Source organism: Fundulus heteroclitus, chromosome 10 (genome assembly GCF_011125445.2).
Source record: "Fundulus heteroclitus isolate FHET01 chromosome 10, MU-UCD_Fhet_4.1, whole genome shotgun sequence".
Taxonomy (NCBI): Eukaryota; Metazoa; Chordata; class Actinopteri; order Cyprinodontiformes; family Fundulidae; genus Fundulus; species Fundulus heteroclitus.
The window spans coordinates 16,197,139-16,221,439 of record NC_046370.1 but is presented as its reverse complement, the minus strand read 5'-3'; the positions used below and the strand labels follow the sequence as shown (position 1 = coordinate 16,221,439).

General features: G+C 41.2%; 1 protein-coding gene across 13 annotated transcripts in view; it reads left to right on the top strand.

Moving 5' to 3' along the window:
- The window catches only part of tanc2b (tetratricopeptide repeat, ankyrin repeat and coiled-coil containing 2b), a 155,978-nt gene that overhangs the window by 100,521 nt on the left and 31,156 nt on the right, over positions 1-24,301 (top strand). For all 13 annotated transcript variants that reach the window (XM_036142109.1, XM_036142100.1, XM_036142099.1 and 10 more), the window contains 3 exons: positions 5,528-5,710; positions 8,133-8,381; positions 16,831-16,962. In XM_036142109.1, the coding sequence (XP_035998002.1) occupies positions 5,528-5,710; positions 8,133-8,381; positions 16,831-16,962 (564 nt within the window). The remainder of the gene's footprint in view (positions 1-5,527; positions 5,711-8,132; positions 8,382-16,830; positions 16,963-24,301) is intronic.

Genomic DNA, 24,301 nt, shown 5'->3' with positions numbered 1-24,301 from the left:
ACAGTGAAGTGGAAGGAAAATGATATCTGGCTTTGTTAAAAAGCTAAAAAGTTTGGTGTTCATTTCTATTTAGTCCCTCTGAGCCAATACTTCATGGAACCACCATTTATTTTAAGTCTTTCTGTGCATGTCTCTACCGGCTTTGCTGATCTACCGGTACAGACCGGTAATTTTGCTTTGCAAAGTACTACAAGCGTCATCAGATAGGATGGAAAGGGATTGCTCGTATCAATTTTCAACTCTTTGAGCTCTGACTGTATGTTCAGCGTTGTTCTGTTTAAAATGTAAAAAAAAATCTCTAACTTCCTTATAAGATTGTATTTAGCTCCTTCAGGTCTGTCCAGCTTCCCTTTTCCTATCGTGAACAATCGCATCCCCACAGCTGCTGCCACTACCATTTTTCAGTCGGCAAAGTGAACTTTTTGGCTTACATGCTAAATGCTAAATGTATGGAGGACCCTATACATAGTGTTTTGCATGTAAGCCAAAAAGTTGACATTTCGTCTGACCAGAACACTTCTTGGCTTCTCACCATTCTTCTATAGAGATCGTATTTGTGGACTGCACAAGCAATAGTTTACCTGTTGAAAGATTTTCCCTTTGGAGCAGTGGATCTCTGCAGCTCCTCCAGAGTTATCATAATCCTGTTGGCTCTTATTGATATTCTCGCATCAGATCATGTACTGGACAGAGCTCGTTTTGAAACCCAACCCTAATTTAAACTGCTCCTTTCTCTCCGACCTGTCCGCTGTGCTCCATGGTCCTCATCAAGATGCTCGTTCAGTACTGTTGTCTTAAAAAAAACCTCTGAGGCATTCACAGAACAGCTGGATTTGTACTCGGAGTTAATTACAAATGGGTTGACTATGTTCACTAATTAGGTGATTTCTGAAAGCAGTTTGTTGCAGTGAGTTTAATTTAAGTTTGCCAGAGAAAAAGGGATCTGAACCCATTAATAAGTCACACTTTGCAGAAATATTTTTTTTATTAAACCATTGGGCAAAACAATATATTTTTTTCGTTACACTTCAACTACTTTGTGTTGGTCTGTCGCTTAATATCTTTTAAAAACAGCTTCAAAACTTGTGGTAATTTTCTTTTAAAGGTTTCCCAAATAAAAACTTGAAAACTGTAACGCACATATTTATTCACTGTAAGTGTAAATATTCCTCATCCACTCACCCCCCCGTGCACAGTTGGTGGTGTCTTTCTATTTGTAGCATCCTGGGGATTTACTGTCTCTCTGAATTTACCCTCGCCATGTAGATGAACGCATCTGAGGTCCAACCACTAACCTGGAGATTAATTGACTGTCTGTCTCCTCTCCGGGACGGCCAACCTCGGGAGGCCGTCAACACATAATTGACACACGAGTCAATACAAATAAATGTCTGGGTAATAACGACTTTCAGCACCAATACAAGTTGACTGCTGGGATCATTCAGTCTTCCTCTGACAAATTAATCTAGACTAAGATTTGCCTTGAGCACCTCTTCCCCCGTCCTGGTCTTGTTGCGTTCATCCCACTCTTGATCCGATCTCATCAACGGCTCCGTGAAGGAGCTACCCCCAAGTATTTCTGCGCTTCGGAGTCTAATATAAGCACTTTATCGCACGATTTTTGTGGACGCTGCATGCATGTGTCATTTGGCGTTTTTTTTTTTCTTTTTTTGCAAATGTGTGTTTTAGCGTAAGAGTGGATCTGTGGGTGTGTGCGGCAGCGTATTAGATGCAGTGTTTTGATTTTGTCCGCTGTGGTTGCTTGTCTCCTAACCAGAGCTGACAGGCAACAAGGTCCCTGCAGGGTGCCAGGAGAAAGCAAATTCTGAGAAAACAAAAGGATTAGCTGCTTTACAGACTGGTTACAGGTTAGCTTAATGAGAGTGATGGGTGGTGCTCATTTAGTCTCATCACGATGAAAGTCTGGAAATACATCCAAGCAACCCAACTTCTCTGTCCTAGAAGCGAATGAAAATACAGCACATCCCAGTAAAAGGACTCTGAACTGCTGAAACAACATTACAAAATATTTGTCCAGGTTTTTATTTTTTTAATCTGAACATACCACAATAACTAGCCCATGCCTAATTTTGAGTGGGAAGTGAAAAAAACATGTTTAGTTCACAATACAAAAGTTGCGATACAGTGAGATTGATGAGTTTGTTATTCAAATCTTTTAATGCGAAAAAGGCACGAAGCAAATCATTTGATGAGTCAATTTCTGAGCGTTTATTTATTTTTTATTATTGCATAAAATTCAATTAGTAACTGCTTTTTTGTGGCCAAACAAAACACTTTGCTTCTTCTTTGCTGGGCTTTAGCTCATTCCTTCCGTAAAAAGACCCAGAGTTCTGAGAAATAGTTGTTTGTGTGGTTTTTCTCGGCCTTTTAAAATCTGCTGAGGTCAAGAGGTTGTGATGACGGTAAGAAACAAAGGTTCAGTTTGTACCTGCTGAGGTAGTCAGGAAAATGCTGAGTTTTCTAGTCCGGGTCCTCGGGGCACACTGTCCTGCGTGTTTTAGGTGTTTCTCAGTTTCATCAGACCGTCTTGTTTAATTTGACGGATCATTGAAAGGCCCGCTGCAGAGCTGCATGTAAAGATTAAATGTGTTAGGGCAGCATGGCGTATCACAAGAAACAGATTTAGGAAAACATAGATTCTTAAGCCCGTTTTATTTATATGTGATTTATTGATTGATTTATCGATATGCATTGTTAAAACATATTCTGGTCAGTTACAGCCCTACTCATGTCAGCGTTGCTGGAAATCCTCAAATAGAGTAAAATCGTCCAAACTGTTGGACTGATAAATGAAAGTCTGTATATTTAATTTATTTCCTAACAAGAGTGATCATAGCTTGTTTGAAAGGGTTCTGTGCATTATTATTTTTATCAAGATCATTTTGAAATAAATAACTGTACGTAACCTAATATTGGAGTGAAGAAAAACTCCTATTTAGCATTGTGTTGGATTATTAAATCACCCTTGAATTATTGTACCTATAGAGGAGGCATAAGCAACTTTTTTGGGACTGGTCAATGTTTATATATATATATATATATATATATTAAAGCCAGAGCCAATGTCACAACATGTGTGAGAGGGAACATTTGGCAGCTTTGCAGTTAAACAGGATTTCACAAACATCTGAGAAAACAAAGACAAAATGGTTTCAAAGTTGACATTTTCAACTGTCTTTAGCATGTTATATTAGTGGTTTGGGGAATTTGCACAGTTAGTATTGTACTAGCTGTAAATGTCAGTGTCTGTGTGTATTCCCTGTAGAGTAAGTAGAACATTACTCTAACTGTGAGCTATAAAAACAGAACATTTTCCAGCTTTTAAGTGACAGAGAGAGCTTGATTCGTGCAACGGAGAACCTTTGCTGCAATATGTTTAGCTTGCTGACGTCTCACTCTTTTTTAGCAGCCTGAACAAACAGACATGCCTCCACAGAAAACGCAAATTCCTTTCTATAAGCTTTTTACATTTCTGTCCTCCTTCTGGCTTAATTTTTTAAACACCTCACTGATATTGAAATGAGTCATTTTCACTAAATAACAACATCCCCACAGAAGGGTTGTTAGCGGTGCAGACTAGTAGTCTGCCGATAAGGGCTGATCGAGCTAAAATAAGTAGATTTCTTCAGCAGCGGATTTATCTGTGCAATTGTGTAACATTATCAGTCCTTCTCTGTACCTTTAAAATGACTCTTGTGCCAGTTTGCGCAAAATCAATCCCCAATCCTGATTTCTGGGCCTTTATGCTGATCAGGCTTAGACTTTACCTGAAATCATGTGTGTTTCTCTTTATATTGGAGCTATACCCTCTAAAACCTCTCCCTACAATCATACAAGATGTCGCCAACAGATAAAACTCCCTTCACAATTACCCCTGGTAAACATGCCTCAACATAACTGAATCTTTTTATTGTTGTAGCATAATCTCATAGTTAAAATGTCCAAACTTTAATCTGAGCACATTTATTCAGTGCTGAAAATCTTTCAAATAAAACTACTTCTTCCCACTTCAAGCAATTACTCTTAATGGATGTTTTTTTTTCATTATAATGAGTGTGTGAACACTATTAATGATTAATCCAAAACTTCCAAACCATAGGCCTATTTCTCTTAGTAAGTCTTCAAAATTAGTCGTCACAGCCTGTAAGCTAAAAGGCAGAAGTATGTTTTATGTTTGTGTCAAAATATTACTACAAGAAATCAGCCACTTGCCCAAACTTGTCCATATCCACAGTAAGAAGAATTAGAGTTTAAAATAGAAAATAATTCAAAGTTTAAAACAACTGAAGTTATAAGAAAAACTAAGGAAAATCTATGGAAAAGGAGGTAAAGAAACCTGCAGTTGTATAAGGTTAAAAAACCAAAATAAATATTTTTTAAGGTTGTTGTACGTACCTCTACCAGGGGTGCTAGTAATTCTACAGCTTATTTTAGTACTTTTTACATGTTTAATTCTAACCATTCAGTTGTCACCCATCTGTTTATGTTAAACAATAATTTAATCAAGGTGGTTGTTGCTATGACTCTTAATTTTGTGAAGAAAAATAACTGCAGTGTCGCATCCCATTATTTAGTGTTTACTGTGTTTTGTCATCATTGGTACATTTAGCCTGCTGGTTACTATGATTTTAAAATGTCCAAACATCTTTTAACAAATCCTTTAATATAAAATGTCTTTAACGAGTTTCATATTATGAAAGTGCCAGAATGACTAGAGATTACTTTGATTGTGTAACAGAGGATAGTGTAATTCAGTTTCTCATCCTCCACCTGGTTCTGCACACTGCTGGTTAGCTGGCTGAAGGAAGGCTCCTACATGTTTCTCTCACTTACAAGAAAGACAAATCTGCTGATTGGAAATATTTCCGTCGAATATCAGCTTGTTAGACTTGGTTTGAAAAAAGGTGTATTATTCTTAGCAAAAAGCACTTGAAAGCTACTAAATTTAGCGGGTGGTTATTTCACAGTTTGCATTGATTCATATATAAAATATTATAAATAAATGGGGGGGGGGGGGGGTTAAACATTGCAGCAGTAAAAATATATATAATTTTAGGAGCAGTAATATTAATGTTATATATTTTTGTTAGTTTTTCTGTTTTGGAAAAAAAACATAAAAATTCTATATTGCTTTACATTTTTGTGGTAATACAGTGAAGGCGTAAAAATCCTGCTATATTTTACTCAAGATGAGAATCCCATTGCGACCCATGCCTAGTTTCCACTTGATTGCTGAAGATAAATGCTGCAGAGGTATTGCTTTTGTGACACAGTATGTGTTTGCATCCATGTCAGAGAACCAATCCAAACAATGCTGGACTTCACGTTGGGAAAGCAGCGGGGCGGCAGAGACTTTGAAAACTGCAACATCAAAATGATTTCTTCCCTCTGAAAGAGTCAGATAACAAAAGTTCAAACAACACAGTTTTTGTATTCATTCCCACTTGCCGTAATGACTTTTTTTTTGCCGTAATGAAGTTTTGAAAACGTGTGAATGTGTGTTTGTGGCAGAACCAGAGGATCAGCCCCTGCTCCACCCTGACCAGCAGCACTGCCTCTCCGCCTGCAGGCAGCCCCTGCTCCACCCTCCCCACGGCCATGCCGGGCCAGGCCAGCAACAAGGACTGTGCCTACGGTTCTGTCACCAGCCCCACCTCAACGCTGGAGAGCAGAGACAGTGGGATTATAGGTGAGATCTGCACGTTCGCTTACATAAACGCTCCATAATCACATAAACGTTTGCGCTGTAATTTTACTGTCATCACAAGTCTTTGGCTGCCTTAAACGGTGATATAAGGCAGCCAGAGCTCCATTTATCCAAATTGCAATAGTCATCACAATATCAGTGTTTGCAATACACAATGGCGAATGATGCAATATTTAAAGTGTAAGGCATTCATGCACAGAAAGGTTTGTGGGATGGGTTTTCACAGCCGAGTAGCTTCGTCCAAGCCTAATATCACCAAGCACAATGCAAAACCTGTTATGCATTGGTAAAAAAAAAAAAATTGTCAACGCTGGACTCTAGAGCTGTGGACTGGAGTGAAGATTTGCCCCTCTCTACGCAGCAATGGAGGACTCTGGGTTTGGCAATTGCCAGGAGAACAATACTTGCCAGACTGCAGTGGAACAGTGTAATGCTCCAATGTTTGGTGCCCAGTGAATTATGGGATGGTAGTGTTTTTCAGGAGTTGTTCAGAATATCAAGTAGGGCTGCACAATATTAGGAAAACATGTGATAATGTTGGGAAATATCAGGATGACAATAAACAATCGAGTATTTAAGCAAACAGTGTTAATGCCTTTCTGCATTGGGGTCCATCTACCTGCTGGAGAATAATAAGATTCATAATTTCTCACTCAAAACCATGGTTTAATTAAAAAAGTGCCCTCTAGCTACATCTACTGTTTTGTTTGAGTTCTTAATTAATTTAACATGTTAATGTCCACTTAAAACTAATTTGGTCGCATTGAACAACAAATGTCACCAAATATGTTACTGCCAGAGCTAGCTTGAATGTATGGCACTAATATAATTATTTAATGGAGTATTTTTCTGACTATTTTCACACTTTTTTTCACATTTTGGCTGGCCCTGCAACTTAACGTCAGGTGTGAGGTATATAACGTTTTAAATGGTAATTGATACCGACAACATGGACCAAGGAGTAAACATTACTGTCTATAGTCGCAAGAGGGCTCTCCAGGCTTGTGAAAACTACATGCTGCTCCTGTAACCCTTAAAACTTAATTAAAACATTAAGTTATTGTCAACAAAGACTGAACACATGTTTGCATGTTGTTTTGCTGCTTCAGTATCATTCACGCAGCGGAGCGTTGCATTGTGCAGCTCAAAAGGGGAGCCTAAGACCGCGACAGAACCCTGTCATCGGGCTGCGTGTGAAGCTAATAACAGCTAGCATTAGCTTATAGGTTTACAACTTTGCTAATGCACGTTCAAGAGCTTTTCTAACTCTTCTGTGCGCTCACAGTCTAACAACTTTCCGGAAAATGAGCCGTTACGATGAAATGTGCTGGCGATAACCTTGCCGGTAACTTGCTAGTTGGAGTTGCTGACTTATGTAAATTTACCCTAGCCAACCTCCCATGTATGTTCCATGTTATTCAGCCTGTTGTGGATGCAATGTGTAGTTAAATAAATTGCCTTACGAGATTAAATATCATTTTTTTAAATAAATTTCTAAATAAATACATTTCTAAATAATCCAGTGCAATTTATATACGTTTTTTACCTCTTAATGACTAATTTTTTGACTGATGTGACTTAAGAAAAATACGGCATTTATTGCAGTCCTTTGTGACACAGACATTGAGTACAGTGATAATAACAATATACAAATCTTGACCTTGCAACAGTAAAAGCATGTTCTATAAATGCATGGATATTGTGGTATAAAACAACTTTACCTCAGCAGGATATAAACACCTTTGGGATTAATTAGATTGGAAACTGTGACACATACTTTCTGGGCCAACATCAGTGTCTGACCTCACAAAATGGATTCAGAGTGGGCTGTCAATCAAGCTCATTTGTGTGAAGGCAAATGAGTGAATGCCTTTTTTCATCAATAGTGACTGCTTGAAGAACAATTACAATTCATTAAAATTTTATTTAAAACAAGAAAGGTGATCCACTAAATTTCATCCCAAAATAATCTGCACTCTTAAAAAAGATGAACCCTTTGTCTACAGGGTAAAAGAAGATCCTCTGGGTTTGGTGAATTTGGGTCCTAGTACAAGTGGCTGGTCTGCTTTTCCCTTTGGAAGGCAGTTCAAGTGCCCGATGTTGACTTCAACCGTAGCGCTTGTGCGTGATTTAAAAGACAACAGGAGAGCTGAAATGCTAGCGTGAGGCACCTTTCAGATGTCAGAACAGGTGCCATCATTGTTTCCTGGCAACAATGGCGAACACCTGCAGTTTGAGATGAAAAAGCATCGCTCCGGCACAATATTGATTCAGAGCAAAAGCAAACAGATGTGAAATCAGATTTATGGGGGAGTGGGTTTGAATAAAAAGTGTGAAAAAGCAAGGGGAGAAAAAAAAAAAGGCCCTGAAAAGTTGCTTCAGTGTCTCTCTTTCCTTTTTCCAGCCACTCTGACGAGCTACTCGGAGAACATGGAGCGAGGCGGCAAATACAGCGAGGGCTCGCGGGGGAACCTGAAGCTGTGGCAATCCCAGAAATCAGGCATGGACTCCTTCCTGTACAGGGTGGATGAAAACATGACCGCCTCCACCTTCAGCCTGAACAAAATCCCTGAGCGAAACCTGGAGAGCATGTCCTCCCATTCTGCCCACTCCATCCCTTTGTACCTCATGCCCCGCCCCAATTCTGTGGCCGGTGAGTCCCCTTCCTCTTCGTCTTCTCCTCCCGTTTAAAGCCCAACAGAGGGTGTGTGGCAAAGGTTTGACTGAGAGCTGATTTAAAGGTAAAAATGCATTGGAGGCATTTACTCTAGTGCAAAATACTTGTCATATTCACGTTGAAGTGCTGCTGTTCACTTATGTCTCGTCCTCTTGCTGGCTCCTTCTGCTCCCTCTCCTTTCCTTTCAACTCTTGTTTTTTTGTGAAAAGAATCAGTACTGCATTGATGGACTTCTCACTCTGAGCCCTTTAATCAAGTTTTGGTTTGATTATTAAACACTTAGCGGTTTGAAAGGAAGACTGTCGGTCCAATGTTTGTGTTTTTTATTTTTTAAGAAGTTTATAGTTCTTTATAATTAACTTGCCTCACTATCTCCTCTGAGATTGGCTTGTAAATGTTTCAACATAACAAAAAAAACGACACACATTGTTCTTAATGATTAGGATGAGAAGCTGCAATTTAGACATTAATCTAATCTTATGTTTTTGGATCACACTGAATGAAACTTGTCTTTAATCTGCCTGCATTTCTTCAAATCTGAGCTCATCAGTCTGTTTTCATTAACCGGTTCCAGCCAGAGGTTCACAATGCAGTCATCATGATTATGACTGTCATACTAATTTTGGGCTTTTAGCGTCTTTTTTCAGGGTTGAAAGATTCAACAGTAGACAATTTAAATCATTTTTATTTAAAACTGGGTTTACAAGTTTGAACTTGTAGATTTTTCTTCTATCCAAAAAGGACCAGAGTTAAACATAGCAGCTCAAATGTATCTCCCCATTAATTTTTAACACCATCAGTAAGCTTGTTGTCTGGTTCTGTTTGGATCAGAAGTGGTAGACTAAATTATTATTATTATTTTTATTTTTATTATTATTATTATTATTATTATTATTATTATTATTATTATTATTATTATTATTATTATTATAACACCAGCTGCAAATTTCAGCCAAATCTGATTGAGTCTATCTTGGAGCAGGGACTTCTTCGTTGGTTACCACCTCCCAGTCCATGTTAATGATGTTCCAGCATTTTTCCAGGCTGGGCTGTAGTAGGCAACGGGCAGAAATGGGAGTCTGTGTTTGTGAGCAAACTGAAAGAAATCAGTCGAGGGAAAACGAAGCAAACTAGAACAAATATAAAGATCTAAAAGGAAGGAAACAAGTTTTCAGTGGGCTGTTGAGGAGCAGCAATATACTGGGGAGGATTGAGGAGAGGTATCCTGAACCTGCGGTCCAAGGAGATGATGCAGTAACATTTACAGTCCCAAAGCTTTGCAGTGTCTTGTTGTACTACTTTATTCAAAGTTTCTACCTTAAACTCTCAAGTCCATTGAGACCCAAACTGTTTGCTGGTTATATAAGCAAGTTTGTTTGGCTTTTCTGCAGAATACTATAAAAGCTTTTTGTATGTTGGACAGATGAGTTATCATAACGCAAAATCACTTTGTCATCATAAAACCTACTTCAGCTTGTAGGAATGACCAAAACGGAAAAAATACAGTTTCCCAGCACTCTATATATTTGAAAATCCTGTTTCCGCAGTGTGTGAGAATAGTATGTTTATTTTATTTAAGTGTGAAACATTGTTATTGCTGCAAGCTAAAACTACCCGAGTCGAAATGGGACCTGCAGCAACACACGACTGTAGTGTTTGGACTGATACCCTGAGCCCAAGAAATTGGGTCCTTTACCAGTAATGGATTGAATCAGCCCCATCTCAAATGGCATAAAGTAATACAGATTCGGTTGGATTCGCAAAGTCTGCACAGTAACACACGCAGGCACAGTGTTAACAAGTCACATGTATATTTAAACGTTTCCATGAACACAGTTCAGAGTAAGAAATCACAGATAGGCAACAGATTTAACGTCATTAAGTGCATTTGGCAACTTCGTGGATCGTGCTTGTGCTGCCGTGCTTACCAAAGAAACCCTGTAGAGCGTCCACATACACGTTTATCACATAAACGTAAAATGCTCTCTTATGTTACACTATGTTGGTCTGTTTAAACTTTAAAAACCCAGAGCGTCAATTGGTAAAGTAGACGATTTGGCTACCATGTTTGTTTTTTAAATGGACCAGTAACTGGACTCAAGCATGGCCGTCTAACACAACACTGCTGCAGACTACAGGCAGGGCTTTCTCCCCACACAAAGCAAGTTGGAGGAAAACTGATCAAACTTGGTGGAAAAATTATTCGCTGATTTAAAAAAAAAAAAAAAAAAAACGTTGACGTCTGTGTCGTTGATTACGCCAGCTAGTCGTTCCAGCCCTGGTTTGAACCAGATCAATGGAGAAAGCATTGTTTTTCATCGACGCAGACAGTCTTTGCTTCAAAGAATTCAAGCTGTCAGAAATGCCAGGGGAGCCGCAACAAAGTACTAATTGTTGTTTTGGTTTATGATCCCATTATTTTTCCTCTACTTGATCTGAAAAGAGATGTGCAATTAATTACAACAATGTCATTTATTGTTTGAGCTACGAAGCCGGAACGTTCAGCTGTTAAAGAAGATATCTACAAAGTAAAATAACTGGTTGTCCTCCGAGTACTGATTCCACATTCTTAGCCATGGCTAATTCTTGTATGTTTTGTGGCATTTTTTTTGTTTATTTATTTTTATTTCAAGTTTAAGACTGCGGTTGTGTCTGTAAAAGAGTGACGGTGAAAGTTCTGGGAGGCTGCAAATCCACAGTGGCATTCTGTTTATGCTCTCACAGCCCTCTGGTGTAGTTTGAAACCGCAGAGGCGAAAAACACTGTCTGTTCCTGCAGAATAACATACTGCGGCTGGAGGAACGTCACATAGCAGAAAGCTTGCTTTTTTTATTTATTTATTTTTTGCTAAACAACGTCTCATTGACGTGAGGTTCTTACTGTTGTTGCGTCTCCAAAAGGCTCCCAAATTTAGCAGGAAATGGATCAGGGAAAATGTTTCATAACACAGAGGTGGCCCTTGTAGTGGCCCCGATTGTTTTATTGTTCTGATCATCTGGGAGGCTGTTTTAAATTCACTCTTTCCACTTCTAGTTAGACAAAACGGTTTAATATAAGAGACTGTGGAATAGTATTTGCTCCCATGCAGGTTTCCTCTGTTTTTTCCATCTTTTTTTGTTTTTTTGTTTATACAAGACAAAGATGAGAACCGAGAATGCAAAATGTTATTTTCAAACAACAATTCATTAAGAGCAAGCTTTCATAGCCAAGTTTAGCCTGAACAGTGAAAGAATGTTTGTCCCCTACGCCTAATTACTGTTACTAATTAATTGTGCCACATTTGGGGTGTTTTAACAAGTATAAGCCGCAGCATCTCAATTGGATTTGTGTTCAGACTTTGACTATGCCACTCCAAAACCTGTTCTGCTGCAAAACTGAAATGAGCTTGAGTTTATGGTCAAAAATTGATGGATGAACGTTCTTCAGGATTTATTTATTTTTTGCTAGAGAGCAGAATTCATGTTTCCATCACGTTTGAACCATCAGAACAGTTCCTGACCTTCACGCCCCTGAAATTCCACTTTTGTCTCATCAGTCCACAGAATTTCCCAAAATGGTTGGGAATTCTCGGGATGTTTTTGAGACGGACTGTATTGTTGATGGTAGTGGTGTTCACCTTGTCCAGTGTATTTCCTATTGATAGATCATGAGCACAGACCTTAACTGAGGCCAGTGAGGCCTGCAGGGCTCTAGATGTTGTTCTGGGTTCTTCCGTGATTTCCTGGATGAGTATGTTTCATTCTTAGAGTAATTTCGGTATGCCAGCCACTCCTAGGAAAGTTTACTCCAGTTCATTGTTACCTGGCTTTTGTGGATAACATTTCTCGCTGTGGTTTGCTGGAGTCTCAAATCCTTGTATCCCTTCTCAGACTAGTAGATGTCAGGGACTTTATTTCTCTTCTGTTCTTGAATTTGGTTTTGTCGGGGGGGCTTGATGTGTTGCTTTTTGAGTTTATTCCCAGGTAGTAATCAAGCGAGACATAATAACATTTTCAATTTAACAAATTTTTCCAATGAATTTGGTTAATTACAGTAAATAATTTGTTCACATAGCACCAGGTTGGGTTGAACAGCCTTTAGCCGTCAATAAATGAAATAAACTGCCTTTTTGTATTTTCTCAAGCTCTCTTTGTCTGATATTTAAAAAAAATGTTGATGATCTGAAACAATCAAACAAATCTGTGAGTGGGGCAAATACTTTTTTCACACCGATGTACATGCGAAAACTTCTAAATTTCAGGCCTGTCACTGCAGCAGCAACCCTGTCAGCATGCTGCTCATGGTCCGCTGTTTGACACTGCCGTTCTTGCAGCACAACCGGGTTAAGGGATTCATCCTCGATCTCATCTCCGCCCTTCGACGCCTGTCTTCAAACGCGACCGAATTAGCTGGAGATGGCTTTAAAATACACGCTGCGAGCTACAGATGATGAAAATGAAATAAGGAATTTAAACAGAATTGAGGCTATTCTGCATTTTGTGCGTGATGGTTTTTCAGAAAGCGTTTGTTTTTTTCAGAGGGACAGGAACTCCATATTTATGAGAGAAAGATGGATATATGTGGAAGAGGAGCGAAAGAGCGTTTCATAATCTCTTCTTTTTCACTCTGCCGTCTCTCCTCCACAAAGAATTATTAGATGATGTAGGGATGGGAGGCGAGTGCAGGCCGAGGATTGGCTGAGCTCACCCAGCAGAGGAACATCAAAGCCCCAGGCATTAACCGTTTCTATCCCCCAGAGTGACGGAGAGACTCGCTTTGATGTGCGGAGAGGGATGGAGAGAATAGCGAAGCGGGAGCAGAAGGCAACCGGGGAGGAAAATGAGGAGTGAGGGGGCTACTCTATTACCTAATGAAGGCAGTGCGTTGGTAGAGCTGAAAGATGGATATATGGAGGAAGCAGAAACTAGGCCCAAGTATGCTCATCGTGCTTTCTCACTCGACGGCGCTGCCAGAATGTTTTAGAGAGAGGAGTTGACTACAATTGTGAAACCGTGGGGGGAAGATTTTGAAAGAGAAATTGTCAATATTTAAGCACTTCTGTCGAGTGGCCTAGTTTGATTAAAGCTAAAAACAAATGCAAGATCCTCCATGTCCTTTGTTGGAACTGGATGGTGTCCTATTTTTAGGAATGGAGCTGCTTATCACTATCAAGGTGTTCCCGAGGTTATAAAAATGTCTTAAAACCACGTAAAAAGTGTTCTGTCGCACAAGAAACTGTACTGCAGAGTTTGGAGCACAGAGTGATGCAGTGTGTCCCCCTCCCCCACCTGTTTCTGCACGCGGACGGTCAGCTCTGACAAATTTAAAAAGTCTCAGATGATTTTACCATGTTCTTTATTCAAATCCTCAAACTAAAAATAAATATGATTGCATATAATTGCTCAATTTTCGTCCTCTGACTCAGCCACGGTCTGATTTCGGAATTAAAAACTTAATCCTGTTAGACTTTCTTCATTCAGACAGTTTAAGGAAAGGTTTGAACTCAATTTGAACTTTTATGTGCTATAACAGCGTTGCATTTTTCTCACCCTATTGAAAAAAAGGCAGTGGGAAAACTGTTGCGCTGCTCAGACCCGCCGCCTTGCAGCAGCGTTATGCAAACACACAACAGGTGTCGTGCAGTTTGCCTTTTGCTGCAATGAGTCTCCCCAACATTTGTAGAAGCAGCATCCCATCCCGGATTATTGCACTAAACCTGGCGGCGAACTCTAAAAAAAGGCTTACTGAATCCGCGTACAGCGGAGACGATATGAAAACGGCGAAATGGGTCTTAAAGTAACAAATTTTTCCAAATTTGCCCTTACATTCTATAACAGGATTAGGTAGCCATACTTAAAAAGACAGTCATGGTGTACAAACTAAAGTAGTGCCACCCATTACTCTTAATAAGGTAACTCTCTTTCAATGTTATAGTCGGTAAGCTAGGAACTGTCTGGCAAGCTTTTCTAAAGCAATTACATCATCTTTTACATTGTTTTTACAATTTTAATTTACATATTAATGACATAATGTCTTCAAACTGTTGTATTTTCACTCCACATTATTATACCATCAGAATCCCATAGTGGTTTACATCTACCTGTTTCAGACCCACTCTGTCCTGCTAAGTTAAAATGGTGTTAAATACAATGATGTACAGTATATGGTACAGAGTATCTTTTTTTATCCCTTTGCAGTCCGTAGTCAGTGAGTGTTAACTGGTGTTTCTATAGCTCTGCATTTACTCTACTTTGCAAACGTTTTCAATCATCCCTCAAAGACAATCTTCAAGTCAAGAAAGGTGGCAACTGTGGCGCCTCTGTTATCCAAATTAGCTGTCAGATATATGCCAGAATAAATTATTTGCATAACAAATAGTAAACCGTAAGTTGAAATAAAAACAGACAGGTTAATAGACCGTTTAAAATATTTAGTAAGCACATTGAGGTGTTAAAATATGAATTGTTGAATTTTGAATCATTTGCACAAGACTCCCTGTCAGTCAGATGAAAGATAAACTGCACTTTTAAAGCGCCAGTAGCTAACTTGTATACCAGACAACTTCTTGTCTCGCCAGCTGATTCTAGGACCGGGGCTGGGCGACAGCGCAGCTGTTGTTTGATTGAGTGCGTGTGAATGCATGCATGCATACATGCATTCTTGCTATCTGTGAGTCCCCTATACAGGAAGTGCCTGATGTGCAGCTATCATTGCCCAAAGCTTTCAGCTACACAGTCACATTTTGAATGGATACCTTCTATTCTCCTGCGTGCTCCATGCTTCTCTGCCTTCCTACTTTATTTCCTGCCGCTCTGTCTGTAGTCTTAGCGCATTGGCACAGCAGCTGTGAATGCCATCCCCAGCAGCCTGCTGCATTGCAGATAGGAATGATGAGCACACAGATTTCCGTTCTCACATTCAAACCCAGTTGAAAGAGAGAGAGAGAGAGAGGGCGAGAGAAAGAGGGGGGGGAAAGGACTTCCCAGCCCTGAAGCCCTGAGTCATTCTTCCTTGGTTTAGCTGCAGATTAATGCTGCCACACTTTGTGCTTTTAGCCCAGTTGCACGACCAGTAACCCCCTCCTCCCTTTTCCATTCCCATTGGAGCTGAGCCTCCAACGGCAACATTCCCAGCTGCCATTTTCCCTCTTATTTGGGAAACAAATGTGGCTCATTTTTACGGTTTGTCGCTTGGGTGACTCAGACACACTCGTAGAACCATACACATGCACAACACCTTACTTAGTTTTACCCAAGAAAGCCCTTTTTAGACAGGCATCGGTGTTATCTAAGGCGTGAGGAGGCCTTCTCCTTGGAGACCGACAATGCCTTAGCTTCCTGTGTCTGCAAAGAGAGATGGAGAGAGAGACAACAGGTAACACTGATCCATTCCCAGTGACCTCCCAGCTTCCTATAACTGACTGGATCTCTGGACTCTTTCAGGTATGGTGCAAACTAAAAAAGAAAAAAATAAGAAGTGAAAACTGATTCTACATTCGGGGGAAAAAAATGAATTATTCAAAATATGGTTGTTGGGATTTTTTCCAACTTTTTTTTGTTGTTTTTTTTTGTTCTTGCTGTCAAACATAATAACCATAGCTCCAGTATCAGAAGATCAGAGAACTAACTTCATGGCATGAATCGGTTGTTCGAGAGAGAAAATGTCGGTGAATTGTTGACATTGTTTCTGAAATTATTTCTTCTCCTGGCTGGTATAAAGTTTTTTTGATTCATAGAAAATAGTTCAGATGATCGTAAATACATTTTAACTCATGGGATTTTAATACAGCAAGATATCCACTCCTTTTTTTAGCAAATGGAAAAAAATAAGAAATAGAAATGACAAGGAAGAAGAAATACTCTGTTTGATTGGATTTTTAATTTAAAAGTATCGTTGGCCTCATCAGTGGCAAACTCTTCATATATCTAAATCCAAGTCCTCCCTGCATTTTAACGCTCTTGTCTGTTCTCTCACCTCCGCCTGAACCGCGCAGCTCAGGTGTGATGCCGAGTCGGGTTGCTCACGTCCGCTGATCTCATTCAGCGCTCGCCGGTTCCCAGTTTCGGCCCCGGAGACACAGAGCTGGTGTGAAACAATCATCAGCCAGCGTCAGACGGCGCCCGCTCCATGAATAAGACATTTGTCTGCTAAGCTAATTAATCCTGAGAGGGGCCGCATGGCATCTGCCGGCGTGCTGCGTGACAGACACGGAGAGCAGGATGTTTGAGGGCCGGAGCAACGCTTGGGGCCGGCCCCGTCTTTCCTGAAGGAGATGGAGCCTGGGGCAGTTCTCACTGAAACCTTTGCCACCCTCTTTTGTGTGTGTGTGTGTGCGTAATACGGGTTTGTTTACATGTGTTCTGACATTTATGTTTTTCTGTCTCCGTCCTCTGATATATCCTGCTGTTTCTCTTTCCTTGTCGTGCACGCAAAAAAAAACAACAGCTACGAGTTCGGCCCACCTAGAGGACCTGGCATACCTGGATGATCAGAGGCACACTCCATTACGCACCTCGCTGCGCATGCCAAGGCAGAGCACCACCTGCGGGCCGGGTCGCTCCGGGCCGGACCTGAGAGGTGAGCACAAACACAGTTTCTCCTTACATAAGCGGCTCTCATTCCATTAGAATATCATCAAATGCACATTTATTCCAGTAATTCAATTCAAAAAGGGAAACTTAAATGTAATAACATGCAAAGTGATATATTTCAAGAGTTTATGTTTATTTTTGCATTTTGGCTGCGAATGAAGACCAAATACTAGGAGCTTTAATCAAAAAAATATATGTTTTATGGCTTTTATTAGCCTGAGGAAGACCACTTACTTCACAGTTGTAACAAAACACTATTGTTAAAGAAGCCTGCTGGTCACAGGGTGCCGTGTCCAAACATTTTAATGGAACGTTGAGTGGAAGAAAAACGTGTGGTAGAGAAAAGTGCTCAGGGATAACTGCGGCCTTGTGGGGATTGTAAAGCAAAGCCGGTTGTGGAATTTATGGAGATCACAGGGTGTTTCAAGAGCTTTACGAGCCGCCACACAGAGGTGCATCCAGGGCATGGACTATAACTGTCATAGTCCTTGTGTTAAACCACTCCAGAACCAGTGATGGTTTTAGAGGCATCTTAATTGGGCTGTGCAGTAAAAGGACTTGCAAATTATTCAGTGGGTTAAATTATTCTTTCTTTCTTTTTTTTTTTTCTTTAAATGAAAGCAAACTTCATAATCAAGCTCACAGAATCTGAAGGAAGATCAGAAAGGCACAGTACCAGTGTTTATCGAGGTCCAAAGTTTCTTAAGTGTCATTGCTGGTGCTGGTCCACTGTGTTTTACCACATCCAATGTCAGTGCAGCCGTCTACCAGGAAATGTTAGAGTACTTCATGCCTCTGGCTTCTGACAAGTTTGATGGGGATGCTGATTTCCTTTCCCAGCACGACTTGGTAGTCTCCTTCCCGAGCAAAAGTATCAACACCTGCTTTAATGATCGTTGGATCGCTGTGACTGATTGGTCAGCCACAGAGTATCAATGGAGTATTGTCAAGAGACACCAGACTCAACCAGACACCAGATTTGATGATGCAGACGAGCCGAATGCCACTATTAATGCAACCTGGGCTTAAATGACACCTCAGCAGGGCTACGGGATAATCTCATTGCATCGATGCAGTAATCCATGCAAAAGGAGTCCTGACCAAGCATTAAGTGTATATATAGCACAGCACCTGGATTTACTCCTCAGCCAAGGGAAATTTTAGTGGCAAAACCCTTCTTGTTTGGTCTTGTGTATTATTCCGATATTTTATTTTAATCTGAATTTTATTTCCTTGGCTGCGAAGACCCGTTGAAATGTTGCTAATAATGATTTGAAAGGATTGCAAGATAGACTGGCTGCTCAGCCGCAAAGTGGCAAGTAGTGGTGACACAAAACATTTTGCACAGTGTTATAAATCCCAAGAATTTACAACGGGGGTTCCAATTTAGGCATAATTTATTAGATTATACGTCATATTTGCTGCAGATCCAACTGTACCCTCATATTTTTTCTGGCTTTGCGCAGACATTAGACAGTTGTGCTGCGACGGCACTTATTATTTAAATTGAAAGTGTTTCGTGAGCCCCCAATAAAACACCTATGACACGCTGTGGTATAAAAACCCATGACTTGTGTCCTACTACCCAAAAACCCTAAACTTGGTGAAAGGATGTTCTTTCTTTTATATCGTAACTGTATCGGCATAAAGGACCTTTTGGTTGACAGGCTACGACCCGGGATGCAGAGGTGATGCGTGCACCGTAGTTCAGACTGTTGGATTTTGCTTTTTAAAGAGCCCTGAAAGAGGGTTTAGCCATAATGGATTTCCTCTATAATTACAAAATGTTTTTTTTGTCTGAGGTTTGCTCGCGACTAGCCCCTCGCGGTGCCTTCTCCGCCGATCCGTTCGGCCTCTCCTCCACGAGCGGCGCAGCTCCGAGGACCGCGAGGCGAAGCGGCATGACGAGCAAATCTTACTTAACTTTCAAAAGGAAATCCCCAGGCGGTTTAATTTGCGGTCGGGAGCGTCTTGCGCGTGTCTTGTGAGGTATTACACCAGACCAGAGTTGTGGCGGCGCAGTTGCTGGTGGACGCTGGATGTTGTCAGCTGTTGTTTTTTTTTTTTGTTTTTTTTTCTGTGCAAAAAGCAGAGGAGGGAGAGAGAGAGTGCTAAAAGAGCTTTTTTGTCACGCTGTGTCACTACAAAGCTAAAATTTGTCTCAACAGTCACAGCTTGTGTCTGCTTCACTTCACACTGTTTTAATTCTAACGCACAGCGAGCGCCTCCCTTCTTCTTTTTTTTTTTTTTTTCCTCAAAAACAGCCAAATGTCACAACACTCTCTGTCCCCTTGCCCTTCCTCCTCCTCCTTCTCCGCCGTCAGATCATAATGAGCAGCATCGTAGCTGCCCTCTGCCACCCGGGCGAGCGCAAGTATGCATCTGTTTGTCTTTCCAAACACCTGTTAAAGACCCCCGCTCACCAGAGAGAGCGCTCAGCCGAGATTTGATGCGATTCCCCTGCTCGAGGGCAGCTGTCTGGGGAGCGGAGGAGTGTTAGGAAGCAAGAGAAATGCAGAGGGAGGGATGGAGACAGAAACAGGGGGATGTGGCGGTCCCTTTTTCGAAAGAAAAAAAACATTCATCTGGTCCTTTCAAAGCCGCTTGTTTTAACTGACCCCACTCCAAGGGCAGCCAAGTGTGTTTACAAGCCAAACGACTGCAGCCCAGCATGCTTTCTGCCTCTTCGGATCAGTGTCAGATCCTCCCCGAGTGCTCTGCTCCTGCCGGCTCCTCGGGAGAGACAGAAGAAGAGGCACAGCTTGACAGGACATGCAGGAGAGCGAATCGAAAATCCGTGTTTCCCCTCAAGAAGAATGAGAAGACAAAGGGTTTCTTACCCAAGGTCACGCTTCGAGCTCGAAGCTACAAGCACCGACAGAACGGAGGAGTAGCGTGGTTTTAAACGCTCCGCTATTCCAGGATCTCTGGAGGTCTTGTTTGTTTGTCGTTGCATGAAGGTCTGCTTATGCTCCATTTTATTCGTGGAAATGAGACCGAACGTCTCTTAACTGCGTCAGGCGTCACCGCCATCACGCTTTTAACCGCGTTTATCAACGTGGCGATGGAGCTACGAGAGAGCGGTTCTCGGTTTTACTGCTATTTTGCACGGCCACTGAAACACCTCTGAACCATGAGTTGAGAACCGCGCTTACTTCCCGAAGGATAAAAATGAAAAAGCAAGGAAGTGGTTTGTGATGAGTTAATTGTGTATAATATTGAATTTGTGCTGCCGAGCCACATCATTGAGGTGAACGCTGCGGGATGTGGTGTGCATGAGTGTCCCTCCTCCAACTTTGTCTCAAACTATTCAATATAAATGTGAAAGTAGCAGCATAGCAGGTCAGTGGTGCTTTATCTGAAAGAAAAAAAAATATTACTTTATATAACCAAAGCATCAAATTTACTATTTGTTCCCTTTGAAAATCGCTGCAAATAAAGATATAGTTTTTAAGGTGGCTTTTGTAATTGTAAACACTTTTTCGTTTCCTTTTTAGTAAATGAAAACAGAAATTTTTTTTCAATGACAACAGTCTTTTTGGGATTACTGTGTGTGAGCTTTCAGAGATCAGGAGGAAATTCTACATATTCTACCAGGAGTGCCCTAAAATTAGCTCCAATCATCTTCCCTGAAGAAACCAGCAGCCTCGCAACATGATACTCCCACCACTATGTTTGACTATTGGGAAGGTGTGTTCAGGGGATGTGCGGTGTTATTTTTCCACCTCACCTGGTATTTTGCATGTTGTGTCTATTTTTTTACTGCTTGTGGCAAGATGCACACTGGATTAGTTGAAGGTTTAATTTTTCACACTTTTCCAAAAGGTCAGATTTGGGGATTGAAAGACTGAACTAGTTGCTCGGTAAATAGACTCTCCCACCTGAGCTGACGATCTGTGTAGCTCCTCCAGAGTCACCGTGGATTCACAAGCCTTACCTGTAGGCAGGTTGTTGCACTGGATTTAAAATAAAACGTTTATCAGGGTAAAAGGGGCTAAAAACAAATGCATTCCACACATTTTCATTTGTAAAATACCGATATAAGTCATCGTATTATGCAACACAATGTGGGGAAAATTAGGAGGAAGACGTCTTTCTCAAGACCGCAAGTGACGAAACACGGGAGCGAATAAAGCTCTGATATGTAGGAGCAGAGCGTCGAGCCAGTTCTTCTATGAAGCAGTCGTGCAGCGCACTCATAACTAGTGTCCAGATTGCTGCGAAAATTTGTCATAAGCCGGTCAAGCCGCCGAAGGACTGAATCACGGCGCGACCTTCTCTGGACTTTTGTCGGCTGACGGATCCAGATCAGAACTCCTCCTTGAGGAGCTTCGAACACATTTGTGCCGTAGATCGTATCCAACATTTTGATTGATGCGGACTCATAGATGGATCAGAGAGGAGGAGGCTATCTGCTGGTCAGGTGGTAGCCGGCCCGGCAGATGCAGCTTGGTCTCTGTGGGCAAAGAAAGCTGTGCTGCTGGTCGGAGCAGAGTGAGTCAGGCTGTAATGGACTGTCTTGTGCTCCCGCCTGCCTACCTCTAAGAGTTATCGCCTACCTTATCTATTCGCTGCAAGCTTCCTCGCATTAACCGCTCGCAAGTTTTCTCCTTCGTTTACCGTTGCTTTTACTCTGTTTGTTTTTGTTGTTCTATTCCTCTTTCCTTCGCCTCCTTTCTGCCTCTGCTCGGCGGAGAGAAACCTCACGTCGCGTAAGGGCTTTTATGTCTAAAAATAATTACACTTCCAGATGGTTTCATTACTCCCTGACAGGAGTGATGAGTAAATTACAACTCTCAGAAACTCATCGGAGCGCTGTTACTGATGATACATTTGAGGAATAACGATTGTAAGATAAATAATTTTTCTGACGGTTAACAAAACCCTCCTGCAAACAAGCACCACTTATGTGCAGCACCATGCGAAAGCATCGATGTTCCTTTAACTTTCCCACATTCTCTGGCGTTATGATCGCAAACTTTTAATGTGTTTTGTGAAGGTCTCAAAGGTTTGTTAAAGAACGGACATTCTCGTGAAGACCAAGGAACACAGCAGGCAGGTCAGGGAGAAAACTTAAAGCAAGGATGGATTATAGAACATCATCTTAAGCTTTTAGTTATATATATATATATATATATATATATATATATATATATATATATATATATATATATATATATATATATATATATATATATATATATATATATATATATATTTGCTATAAACAATGTGGGGAACATGTGGAAAATGGTGCTGCTCAGGTCAGATGAGAACTCTCTGGCCCACGTGCAAAATACTGTGACAGAAAATGAACACTGCATTTTGAAATTACTTCATTATTTGCTACTGGTTCACATCCAAATAACATACCTGCTGCTATTCACAAAGAAATGTGTCTGGATTTAATAAAAACGGAACAGACATCTGTTCATTATTGTTATTATTTTAATCCTAAATCATATAATTATTCTGTCTTGGCTGTTTGTATAAAAGTCAGCTTGAACCTACAGATTAACATACAGTATATTCTGAAACTGGCAAGTCAGCACGGGTGCATCTAGAATATGAACAATGGGGACACCCCGGGTTAGAGTGTCCCCATTGTTTCTGTGGAGACGTATGATGACTTGGGGAAATTATTGTCCTTGAAAACTAGGATTTTTCAGAGGCACACTGAAAACGAAGGGGTAGGAGCTGCACTTGCAAAAAAATCTCAAATGTAATTATTTTCTCTCTGAAGGTATTCCCAAAATGGTAATGACCACTTTAATATCTAATTTAGTGTTTACATACCGTATATTTAGATTTTTTGCACTAGTTCTAATTGTTACTCACTATAAAATAGCACAGGTGACATACATGTTTGCATTGAACTTGTGTTACCATCACAATAGCCATTTGAATGTGTAGTTTAATGCCTTCCTTAGAAAGCATGAAAATATTTTTGGCTGACATCCGTTACAGGATCGAAAGCTGTTTCCATGACATGCAACAGCATATCGAGTCATATTTAAAAGAGCTGTGAACAAGATAGGGACACCAAACAGAAGTTCTAGTGAAACCTTTTTATAAAATGTAATGAGATGGCCTTCTGAGAAAAGATTATTGCGGTTTCTGATTTGGGTTAGAGGTCTCAAAAGAAATTACTTACGTATTGGACATAATAATGGCTTCCAACATGCCCAGTTCTAGCCGACCAGCCAAGTTCACCCTGAAAGCAGATCCCAGTTTTTTCTAAAACCTAAAAAAATATCATCTGAGGACTTTCAGCAGACCCTTACTACTGTCGATAAAAACATGCACTAGTTTAACTTTCATGGGTGCTGTTCAGGGAGAAAACTTTTGCTCTCAATGATGTTCGTGATGAGCTGATAGGAACATAAAGAGAGACCATAATGTTCTGTCGACCGTCCAAGATTGAATTATTTAGACAACAGAACAGAAGACAGGTTTGCTGGGGAAAAACCACCTCATGCCAACTCTGAAGCGCAGAGGTGGAAGTGTCATGGTTTGGGGATGCTCTGAGAAACAGGACCTTACCAGTTCCCCATTATTGAATCCATCATGAGGAAATGGATGTGGAGGGGACGTTTATCGTATTTCCCAGGTTAATCTGCACACCTAAATCTTTCCCTGACCTTGTGATCCCGCCATCACCCTACCGCAACCCTTTTACAACAAGCAGAAGTGATTATCTAAACTTCTCCTCCTCCTCAGTCCTCCCTCTGCACACATTTCTGATCCGCCGACTGTTCTCTTCCGCTTCTCCTCTTCCTCCCTCTCAGGGCTGCTCAGCCACCGTGAGTCATCCTCACCTGGTGAATAATTAAAAAAGTCTGGGACTCTCACTCCGTCTGGCCGTGGAGGGGTTGGCCGGTGGAGGAGGAGGAGGAGGAGGAGGGGGAGGCAGAGTGATACCTTCCTCCGCGTCGCCCGAGGGAGAGTGTTATGGGCAGGATTATGAGCAGACCGCCTGCCATCCATCCATCCCTCACAAATACATTTGCTTTCAGCAGCCTTGAAACTGCTCCCTCAGCCCCCGTTCGCAACATGGCCGCCATGTTTTCCTGGAAGGCTCGACGCAGCGTTGCAGCGGAGGCTGCGCGGCTCAAATAGCGCGAGGCTGGGTAATTATTTTGGGAAGACTGCGCCAGACAGCGCAAGGTTGGGTTTGCTAATTCCAAAAGTACGGGAGGAGATCTCCACCGCCCCCCCCCCCACCCCCCCCTCAAGGGATAATTGGATTAGCACCGTTTACAACAGGACAGCTCTGGGTGTTTAGCTCCTGCTTTTTCTGCGGCCGGTGGTGTTGGCAGCTTTTT